Raw genomic sequence first — 11,595 nt, 5'->3', positions numbered from 1 at the left:
TGCACCTTTCGGCCACCCCCCATACTGGGTGCTGTGGGGCTTTCCCCCACCCTGTCCCTGCAAGCAGGTCCCCCAGCACCCTGCATTCTACCCCCCGTTTCCATGTGGTTCCACAGCACGCGTGTGCCCTCTCCCCGTCAGGGTGAAGATGAAGTAGAGCTCTGACCATGGACCATGATGCCCCCACAATCAGGCCCCGCCGCATCCAGAACCAGAACGTCATCCACCGCCTGGAGCGCCGCCGGATCAGCTCGGGCAAAGCCGGCACCCACTGGCACCAGGTCCGTGTCTTCCACCAGAACGTCTTCCCCAACTTCACCGTGGTCAACGTGGAGAAGCCGCCCTGCTTCTTGCGCAAGTTCTCCCCTGATGGCCGCTACTTCATCGCCTTCTCCTCTGACCAGACCTCTCTGGAGATCTACGAGTACCAAGGCTGCCAGGCGGCAGAAGACCTCCTGCAGGGCTACGAGGGGGAGATCCTGGCCAACGGCAACGACCAAAGATCCGTCAACATCCGCGGGCGGCTCTTTGAGCGCTTCTTTGTCCTGCTCCATATCACCAACGTGGCCTCCAACGGGGAGCACTTGAACCGGGAGTGCAGCTTGTTCACCGACGACTGCCGGTACGTGATCGTGGGCTCTGCCGCGTACCTGCCCGAGGAGCCTCACCCTCCCTTCTTCGAGGTCTACCGCAACAGCGAGTCCGTGACCCCCAATCCCCGCTCCCCCCTGGAGGATTATTCCCTGCATATCATAGACCTCCACACGGGCAGACTTTGTGACACACGGACCTTCAAATGTGACAAAGTCATCCTGTCTCACAACCAGGGGCTGTACCTCTATAAGAACATCTTGGCCATCCTCTCCGTGCAGCAACAGACTATTCACGTCTTTCAAGTCACACCCGAGGGTACGTTCATCGACGTGCGGACCATCGGCCGCTTCTGCTACGAGGATGATCTCCTGACTCTTTCTGCGGTGTACCCCGAGGTGCAGCGGGACACTCAGACGGGGATGGCCAACCCCTACAAAGAGCCCTTCATAAACTCTTTGAAGCACAGGCTGCTGGTGTACCTGTGGAGAAGGGCCGAGCAGGACGGAAGCGCCATAGCAAAAAGAAGGTTCTTCCAGTACTTTGATCAGCTGAGGCAGCTCCGCATGTGGAAGATGCAGCTTTTGGATGAGAACCATCTCTTCATCAAATACACCAGTGAAGACGTGGTCACGCTGCGGGTGACAGACCCGTCCCAGGTACTGCAGCCTCCTCAGGCTGCTCTTTGCTTTGGGGCAGCTCAAGTGGGCACAGTGCTGTGAGCTGTGTTTCATAGCCGAGCCTCTGAGCGTTGGTCAGTACTTCATTCTTGTGTGAGCATTTGACACCTCTAATACTGAATAACTTTCATATCTTTTGCTCTCTCAATTTCACTGCTTCCTTCTCAACTAGAAAGGAGAGAGAAGACCTCTGATGTGTGGTGGAGTCCTCTTTCTCCAGGGATTGTTCTCCTTGCTCACAGATGCTGTACCAGCCTCTTCCAAATCCCCAGCTGATCAGTTTTTTAGCTGATATTTCAGGTAGCACACTTCAATTGCAGAGGCAGTCTCTCCCTTCTCTCATGTATCTTGAAGCATGTTTTTCAAATAGAATAGTCCTCATTTTTCCCAGTAGAATTCCCTTTTCTGCCTACACGCTCACTCTTTCAAGCTTCAGTGAGTTAGTATTTATGATCTCTCTAAACTGGAGTAGCAGCTTTTAGATCTATTTAATGTGCCAGTTGCTTCTCCTTTCAGTTTAGTACTAAAGAAGTCAAATTAGAGCAAATGTAGCTCAGTCAGTGCAGGGTCCCTCCAGACCTTTTACCATGCCCCAGGTTGATCATCTCTTTCACTACAATTAGAGCTCTGGTCAGGTTTTGAGCTCTGTGAAACTGAGAAGAATGGTTTATTAGCCTGTTCTATTCCTTTAATCCACTTGCTTTTGATTCTCTTGGGAGTATTTAGTAAGAATTCATAATAAATCTCCAGTGCTGCATGTAGGTCTGATTGTTCCCTAGATGTTTGGTTTTCTTTCATACCCTTCTCTTCCTCCCTATCTTTGCCAGATCCAAGGCTTAGATCCTAGAAGAAACAGACAGTAGGTCTTTGTGTGTTGCCATAGACTAATTCTTCCTGGAAGATAACTGGCTTGTTTCCTTTTTCTGTTATGTGGTGTTGGTTGGGGAGAGCTGCTTTGGGAGGGAATAGGTCAAGGTGTAATCTGTTCAGCTTTACACATTGAGCATCTGCCTCAAAACCATTAAAGCTTTGTGGAAGTGGTCTGCAGCGTTGTGGTCGTTGCTGGGACGTGGAACAGAGCTCCTCACCTGATGTAAATGTCTGTTTCAGGCTCAGCTCTGCCCTGCCCTGTGGTTACCAGGGCTGCTGTGCCCAGTTTGCTGCATCTCCTGACTCTCCTCACCCAAGGCTTACTTGAAGCAGCAGATTGTGGTTTGTTTGTGGTGTTCCTCAGGCAGTGTGTGTTATGCTGAAGGAAAAGAACCTCAGTTCTTTCAGGAGGTAACTCCAGATGTGGAACAGTCTCTGCAGACCTGCCTGAACGTGGACTTTGTGTTGGGGCTTCCTCAACAAAGAAAACTTGACTCACAAAAATACTTAAAGCTCCAATTTTTCTGTTGTCTGTTGGACAAGAAAATGAGGTTTCATCCAGTTTCAGGCTCCTCTCTTCTCTCTGGCTTCTTCGCCAAGAAGGTTGAGGAAGATGCTGTTTGTGCTTTATATTGTCGGGGTCTGCACTGAATCCTTCAAGATTTTTATGCTGTGTGTATGTATCTTGGGGTTTGTGGTTGTTCCAGGCTTGTGTTAATAGACCTGACAACTTTGCCATGTGATTTCTGACACTTGACTTCTGCCATCTCTGCTGTGATGATGGATTTTGCCTGTGTTAGAGGTGCTGCTAAAGAGCAGTGAGGGTAGTTTCTCTGGTCAGGGGCCTCCTGTAGATGTATCTGTGTGTTAACCTTGCAAAGGAACTCTTTATTTAAGGTTGGAGGATACTCCCTGCAATCTCCAGTGATGTAAATAGTTTTTCCTTCTGCTGTCTCCTCTTATTTTGTCTCTGCTCCAGCCCTGTATTCCAGAAGGGCTTTCCTTTCCTCAGGCAGCAGTCGAGTGAGTAACCTCATGTAGAGCTCTTCGCTTGGACATGTGGGGGCTGGATTGTATTATCACAAGTTATTTTGGGGCGGTAAACCAAACAAACCTTGTGAGACTTGCAGGTGGGAGGGTGGGCAGAGTGCCTGCATCATCCTCAACTCTGTTTGGGAGCGGGAGGTGAAACATTTAAATATTGCCTTTATTGTCAGAAGATTTAACCAGGTATGTGTGCAGATACCATGGGAATTAGTCACCTTTGAAGTAGGGGCAGGTTCTTGCTTTGGAGTGCTGGGCTGTTAGCACTCCTGTCTCTAATGAATGCTACATTTGATCAAGGATTAAATGTGCCCTTTTCCAATGGGATGGGAACCTTGCCTCCTTTGGATGTAGTTGCACTGACACAATGTCACTTTTTTCATAGAATCACAAAATAGTTGGGTTGGAATAGTTTGGGTTGGAAGGGAACTTAAAAATCTTCTAGTTCCACCCCTCTGCCATCGGCAGGGACACCTTCCACTAGAGCAGGTTGCTCCAAGCCCCTGTGTCCAACCTGGCCTTGAACACTGCCAGGGATGGGGCAGCCACGGCTTCTCTGGGCACCCTGTGCCAGCACCTCAGCACCCTCACAGGGAAGAAATTCTGCCTAAGAGCTCATGCCCTCTGTCAGGTTAAAGCCATTCTCCCTTGTCCTGTCACTACCTGCCTTTGTAAAAAGATCCCTCTCCAGATTTCTTTTAGGCCCCCATAAGGTACTGGAAGACTGTTATAAGGTGTCTTCGGAGCCTTCTCTTCTCCATCTGACCCAGCCCAGCTCTCTCAGCCTGGCTCCAGAGCAGAGCTGCTCCAGCCCTCCCAGGAGCTCCGTGGCCTCCTCGGGACTCGCTCCAACAGCTCCACATCCCTCTTGTGTTGGAGGCCCCAGAGCTGGGGACAGGATGTAGGACTGCAAGGGGGGACTGTCTCAGAGTGGAGCAGAGGGGCAGAAACAGCTCCTTTTGCCTGTTGCTCACGCTCTTTTTGATGCAGCACAGCACATGGGGGGTTTCTGGGCTGGGAGTGCGCACTGGTGGGTCATGCAGAGCTTCTCATTAACCAACACCTCCTCCTCAGGGCTGCTCTCAATCCATTTTCTGCCCACTCTGTATTTGTGCTTGGGATTGCCCTGACCCAGGTGCAGGACCTTGCCTTGTTGCCATGAAACACTGCCATTGCCAATCCGCAGCGTGGTTCCTGAGCCTTCTTGCACAAGAATGTTGTCATTAAAAAGAAGCTATTAATGTCTTTCAGTTTTTCATTTCTCTACTGGCAATGCATCAAGGGCACAAGTCTTTGTGGGCAGTGGTTTAGTGCACGGTACACTAAAAAAGCTCATCTCTGTGGAATGGAACTATTAAGAAAAGGAAGAAAATGTATGTCTGTATGCAGAAGAAAAACTAATTTGTGGCCAGCTAGCTCTGGCTTTAAAATCATTTTGTCAGCAGGATAAAGTTAAATTTGGCACTTTAGTGTTTTGGATTTGGTGGAGAGCAGAAGAGAAAACAGGAGTATTGACATCCAGTTCGAGTTGAAAAATTGGAAGCCCATTGAGTTTTCTTCATAAATAATCACACTTAAGAGGTGGATAATTTGGTGCCTGTGGAGGTATTTGAATAGCAGAATGGATTAGCGTGGGGATCTGGGATTCTCCTGCACTGCAGAGACATTTGGATAGGATCCGTGGTGTCATGTGTAGGGGAGGAAGGGACAGCTTCCCCTGGGTAACCACTGCCTCTGCCTCTCTCCTCAGCCTTCGTTCTTCGTCGTGTACAACATGGTGACCACAGAGGTTATTGCTGTCTTTGAGAACACATCCGACGAGCTGCTGGAGCTGTTTGAGAACTTCTGTGACCTCTTCAGGAACGCCACCCTGCACAGCGAGGCCGTCCAGTTCCCCTGCTCAGCCTCCAGCAACAACTTTGCCAGGCAGATCCAGCGCCGGTGAGCCATTCGGAGCATGCTTTATCCCACCCAGCCCCGCGCTCAGCCCCGTCAGCTGAAGGCCGGTATCAAATAACAACAGCAACCCTGAGAAACCAGTTCCTTTAGGTGCGTGGGTCTTGCTTGGACATGGTTCATCTTGCAGCCTCATGCATCTGGTTTGATGTTCCACAGGATCTGTCTCATTGCAGGAAGGAGCAAAGCAGTGGCAATTCAGTGCTTAGAAGAAGGAAAGGGAGTTTTGAGGGAAAGATGCTTCTGGCCCTCCTTGAGCAGTAACTCTTCTGGAGGTTATTAAAGCCCAATAGCTTAGATCCCCTGAAGATTTGTCAAGATGCTAATTGCCAAGTGGCATTCTCTGAATTTAGCAGGTATCAAAGTGTTCTGTAACGTTTTCTCCAACATCAGTCACAAGCTTGTGGCTCTCCTCAAACTCTGTTAGGAGAAAGGAAGCTCATCTGCCTAGACCTGTTGTGAAAGCTGAGCAAAGCATCAAAATAACCTGGATTTCTAGAATGTACTTCAACAGTCAGATGTGGTTTTAATGAGGCAGAGTGTGTTATTTCTCTTGGAATATATTTTGATGTGACTCAGGGTGTTTTGTTCTTCCAGTGACTTGTTTTGCATCATCCAAAGTACTTGGCAACCACTTCTGGGCATGAAGCTTCTGTTGATTTTAGGCTGACGTCACATAAGTAAGAGGAAGTTGACTGTGTCTTTAACTTTCTAGAGCTGCCTGTCAGGAAATCCATAGTGCTTAGTGGGAGAGGAGAGAATGAGAGAGCTCACTGCAGACACCCGAAGAACAGCTCCTGCCTTGTGTTAGAGAGGAGAATCTTTTCATCCTCTTAGCTACAAGGGCCTTTAACAGGAGTGTTTAACTTCCACAGCAAAGTAAAATAGAGCATAAGCCACAGTGAGGTGGCTTTTGGCTGAGTGTTTCCGGCCAAGTGGAAGGGTTTTACCCTCCTTGATGTATGACATCTGTGCAGCTGATCTGACTGTTCTTGCACATAGAAAGCTCCAGTTTTACTTGGAAAGGAAATCCAGCCTCTGTTCATCTCTCCACCAGGGAGAACTTTCACCTCAGTGGAGTTTCTGAAGAGCTTTAGGCTTCTCATCAAGGGTCTTCCTCATCTCAGGTTTCTTCCTTTGTGCATTTCAAACGTAGTGGCTGTGTCAACATTAAGGGCTCAACTGTTACTGTGAAACCCTCTGGCTTTTGCTTATGCTCTTTCCAGGCTTCATGGTAGAACTTGGATTGACTGATAAGCTGCTAATCCATCTCTCCCTGTTTCTGATCCTGTTCATTTCCTGCACTGCAGAGCAGCTGGGTCCAGGCACAGTCTTCTCCTTCTGTCAGTTTGGACTTTCAGAGCAGAAACAGTAATGATGAGAGGATAAAAAGGTCACCAGATCTGGCTGATGCTCGAATCACTGTGATACATCTTTGGAAAGGAGCTGGTTTAGTTCTTACACTGCTGCTGCTTTTCCTTCCCTGTCAGTTTTCCTCCTTAGCTTAATTTGAGCTGTGCTGTTCACCTGTGGCCTTTGTGAGTAAAACCTGTCCCTTGGCTTGCTCCAGGTTCAAAGACACTATCGTGAATGCCAAGTATGGAGGGCACACGGAGGCCGTGCGGAGGCTGCTGGGCCAGCTCCCCATCAGCGCCCAGTCCTACAGTGGCAGCCCATACCTCGACCTCTCCCTTTTCAGCTATGATGACAAGTGGGTGTCAGTCATGGAGCGGCCCAAGACCTGCGGGGATCACCCTATAAGGTACGGAACAGACCAAGAAGCTGTGTGTGAGGGGACCAGAGCGAGTAGATCACTGCCGTGTGGCACCAAATGTGCAGAGAAGGGGGTAGACTGAGGCCTTTCTCTCATGACATCCTTTCACCAGAGGGTTTATTTCAGCACGAAACTTGGCCTCCTTCTTTCTGACAACTGCATGTGTAGGAGGGCTCTTCGGGTCTTCTCCCTGAGCTGCCCTGGGGAAGGTTTGGGTAGTGAAACCTGAGCATTTTCCATATGAATGTTCTTGTTCCTCCTCCTCTTCTTGCTCTCCTGGTGGTGTGTTTGGGCTGCAGTGTGATATATATGGTTCTGGGTGCCCGCCTTCCTGTGCTGGAAGGATCCCTTTTGAGCACGTGGGCTTAGCTGGCAAGGATGATCTGGTTTATCCTGTGAATAAAATAGTAGCTGGGTTAGGTGATTCTCAGAACGCTCGTGGTATTGATTTAGCTATTTTCAGACTTGCCTTGTTTACAGTTCTCACCCTGGGAGCTGTACTCCTCTTCATACCCCGCTGCTTTCTGTGGTCTGGAGGAAATTTGTTTCCATACTAGGAGTTTTAGCCAGGGGTGAGGGCCATTCTGTGCCTCTATGTCTGAGCTTTTAATATAGGAGTAAGCCTGAGCTTGGGAATAAGGAGGTTTATAATGCTTCTTGAGAAACATACTTATTTTCGTTGGCTGCAGCCATGGCTGGAAGTAGTAGCAGTTAAAAATCCAACCTCTCTGGCCTGAGAGGCATAAAGAGCCTGAGTTCTCCAGGCAAGAATAGTCTTTCCACTTATAGTACTGCAGAAGCAAACCTATGCTCTGAAAACAAAGCGAGCCTTCAATGCCCAAGTGCTTTGTTTAGCAACTGCACACATGTTGAGGGCTCGGGCAGCCTAGGGAGACCATGCTGGCCGGTTTCCCGACTTTATTTTCATCCAGGCATTCTCCAGCAGTGGTTTCATGGCTCCCCTGGCCCTGACTCAGGTGCTGGGGAACCTCTGCTTATTCTAGTGCTCTGAATTCCCAACTTATGTATATTTAATTGCTTTTTCTGCCTGTATGAGTTGGTTTGATCTCGGGCTCCCGTGTCATCTGCAGAGAAAAGCCTGCCCTTTTCCCCCTTGTCATGCCTGATGGTGGGAAAACTTGCCTGGCGGCAGTTGTCTGCCAGCACCAACCTGTGTGGGGCTCCTGCAGACAAAAGGGAGCAAAACCGCAGTGGTTTGCTGTGGTAAAGTGTTTGTAGAAAACAAAGCCAAGTGCCACCTTCCCTCCCTCCCCTGAGCAAACCAGCCCTTGAGCCAGAGCTTCTAAAGCTCAGAGCTGTGCAGAGTCAATTAGGACTTGAATAGAGGCTCGGAGCTGTGGGGCTCCTGGTTTTTGGCAAGTGAGCAGAAGACAAGGTGCTAACCTTAACCATTCAGGAGCTGAAATGGTGCCGCTGTGCCTCTCGCATGCAAAACAAAGGGATTAATAAAGTAATGCCGCAGCCTGTTGTGGTTAGAGGGCTTGGAAAGGAGGGGCCACAGGCTCTATAATGTAAGTCCTGTAATCGTCTGCAATGGGAAACCCTTCAGCAGCTCAGGGTGCTCCAATCCATGTGCAGTTTCTGGCACTGTGTGCCAGGTAAGGCCTCCATACCTTTTACCCACCGGTGGCAGCACCTCTGTGCACTGCATCACTTTAACCCTTAGTGCCTTTCTGCATCCCTGAAGGTTCAATAATCAACTCGGGCTACCTGAGAGACCAGTGGCTGGTTGCTTTCAGGCAGGAAGGACTTTCCGCATCACTGCTGTCTTCCAGCACTGCCATCTTCCAGCATCTTTTCAGGAGGCTTGAAGAGATATTCACTGGGTGAAATGATGGCACTTGTTGAGGAAGAGGCTCTAACACAGCCTTGCCTATAGTAGGGGGTCTCTCAAATCCATCTAGATGGTTAATAAGGAGCCATTTAACCAAAAAATTGGTCTGCAGATGAATCTTCCATTTTCATACAGCCTGAAAAGGCTGGTCTTGCCGCTTCTGTTGACATACAATTTTATATTGCAGTGCCTAATTTATCCCCAGAGTGAGAGCCCATGGAAATGGCCTCTGATTGCAGAGCACTTTTAAAACTACATTTAAAAATACCAAACTGAGCCCATCTTTGAGATTACAGGGAGCTTCATCTCGAGTAGTAAATTATTGTGAATTGGGGAGAGAGAGGAGCAGACGGGGGACTGTGCTTTATTTAAAGAATGACCCTCTGCATACCCAGCCTTGTGTAGGAGGGAAAGGGCTTTTTGAAAAGCCAAATACCAAGATTGTGACTCTCTTGCTGGGTTCTTGTGTGCAATTTTCAGGCAGGGCTGGCTGGCACTTTGATTCAGAGGAAGGGAGAGAGAGGAGAGTGGCCCTCCAGGAAGAACATGGGGTTCTCAATAGGCTCTGCTGTTAAAATGTGGAGTATTTCTGCTTCTGAAACAGCGTTGCCTGTATCTGTCATCGCCCGTTCTTCCAGGCTGAGAGCCGACTGCATTGTATTGGTGGCGGGGGGGAATGTGCTCTGAGATTAAAAGCATTCTCGGAGTGAAAACCAGAGAAAAAATGCAAAATACCCACATGTACTAAGTGATGGTAGAAAAGGAGGCAGCTGGGAGGTGAACTGGCAATGCTGGGAGAGCAGAGAAAATGGGTCTAACGAACTGAGACAACTTCAGGCTGAGGACTTGAGTTAGAGCCCAGCTGCTTTGTGAAGGTACCACATCCAGAAGCCTCCATCACCGCATCCCAGAAACCTCCACCACAGTCTTGGGGAGCGTGGGGTCACTGCAGAGTCCCATGTTCCCACAGCAGCACAGGATCCTGGTGTTACCTGAGGTCATGTCTGAGTATGCAGAGAAGGCTCAAGAAGCAGAGAGCTTCCTAGCCTGTCTCTTCAGCACTGTTTGCTTTGTGCTGAAGCCGTGTTCCAGAGCTCCCCTGTTTGGAGGCACAAATGAGCTTGACCCACAGGCAGGTTTGTGAGTGACAGTAGAAGGATGCAAAGCTTCCCTTGACCGCTGCCCTTGCTCTGCTTGTTGAGTGCAATTCACTGGGTGCTTTCTGCCCAACCTATCTTGTTAATGCTTTTTTTTTCTTGGTGGAAATCTAAAAGGAACTGTAAAACCCTGCTTGAGCTGCACCGTATATATATATCTTGTCACCCTTGAGCAGAATTGGTTCAAGCTGTTCACCTTCTTCAACTGAAAGGGGGTGTAGCAGCAGCATAAAGCCTACCTGGCAGCCTTAAGAGAGGGAAGGGGTAGCCTTACACTCATAGTGAAAGCCACTGGTAAGGGAAGCAAGCTCAGTCCTGTACAGTATATGTGCCTTAGGGATGAAGGGGAGCAGCTTGCACTAAGAGAGGATGGAAAGCCAGCGCAAGTGGGGTCTGGCCCAAGCCTATTCCATCTTGTGAAGTCAGCTGTGTCCACCAACACCACAGGCACTGATGATACTAAGATGAAATCAGGCTTTTCTAGACAGTGGAAAACTAGCTGCCCTGAGAGGAGCTTCCTGGCCAAGAGCCAGACACCCAGCTGAGGACTTCCTGCCCCTGAGGGAGCACCAGAGCTTGAACAAGGCACTTGTCTGAGTGTGTGTGTGTGTGTGTGAAGAGCCCAGATGGCAAAGTCAATAGTCGGGAACAACCATAAGTGACTTTCTCTTCCTTTCAGGTTTTACGCTCGTGATTCTGGCCTCCTGAAGTTTGAGATCCAGGCGGGCCTCCTGGGGCGCCCCATCAATCACACCGTGCGTCGCCTGGTTGCGTTCACCTTCCACCCCTTCGAGCCCTTCGCCATCTCCGTGCAGCGCACGAACGCCGAGTACGTGGTGAACTTCCACATGAGGCACAGCTGCACGTAGCATGGCTCGGCTGCTCTGCTGGGGCTGGGGCTGGGGCTCTGCCACAGGCACACCAAAGCCAGGCACTCGCGCCTTCTAGGAAACCAAACCATCGCTCGTGTCAAGCAGCCTGACCCGGGAGCTTCTACCAGCTGGGCTTCATCTGCCCTAACTCGAGTTAGGTGTGGGAATGATTCTTCTGACCCTGTTCGGACCACAGAGGTCCCGCTGCATTAATGTTCCCTATTCCTGTTGATGAACAAAGTGTAGCTGAGGTTCCTTTCCTGGTTTCCCAGAGACACATCCGTTTTCTCTCCTGTTGTAGGTCTCAGGATGGCAAAGCTGGAGTTTTGCAATGCATTTGTGGAGTGCTCCCTTCTGCACTGGTGCTCTCCTACCTTGTTGAGACAAACAGCCTGTCGTAGAGGGAATGGATGGGAGCCATAGGGAGGGCTTAGAAATACAGCTACCCGTGTTTGTGTCTTCAGTATTACTGGGGAAATGAAATCCTGTTCTCATCCACACAATCTACTCGTGATTTTAATATGCAAGAGATCAGGGAAAATGGGGTAAGAAATCACTGCAACTGAGAGACATGAGGTGTGTTCCTGACTCTTATGCAAGTCACTTAATCTTTGTGCCTTAGTATCTAAAAGCTCCTAAGTGGAAGGTGGTGTGTTAATACCAGAAAGCCAGGGCAGCTGGCTGCGTCTCTAATGCATGAGGAGGTGGGCACAGAAGGAAGATGAGTGGCTGGGAAGGGTGTGGGGAGCAACAGCAGCTCTTTGCTCATATCAGAAGGGCTTTTCTGCAGCATGTT

The 11,595-nt window shown here is 49.5% G+C and overlaps 1 protein-coding gene across 1 annotated transcript; it reads left to right on the top strand.

Moving 5' to 3' along the window:
- Positions 1–144: 144 nt before the first annotated feature.
- Positions 145–10,796, top strand: DET1 (de-etiolated homolog 1 (Arabidopsis)). The gene is made up of 4 exons (XM_010023361.1): positions 145–1,250; positions 4,936–5,126; positions 6,712–6,903; positions 10,607–10,796. The coding sequence occupies exons 1-4, from the start codon at positions 168–170 to the stop codon at positions 10,794–10,796; spliced, it is 1,656 nt and encodes a 551-aa protein (XP_010021663.1). The 5' UTR covers positions 145–167.
- The last annotated feature ends 799 nt before the right edge of the window (positions 10,797–11,595 follow it).

Source organism: Nestor notabilis, unplaced genomic scaffold (genome assembly GCF_000696875.1).
Source record: "Nestor notabilis isolate BGI_N333 unplaced genomic scaffold, ASM69687v1 scaffold15350, whole genome shotgun sequence".
In the NCBI taxonomy this organism is placed as follows: Eukaryota; Metazoa; Chordata; class Aves; order Psittaciformes; family Psittacidae; genus Nestor; species Nestor notabilis.
Note: the sequence above shows the minus strand (reverse complement) of the source record. Positions and strands in the feature narration are given on the sequence as shown.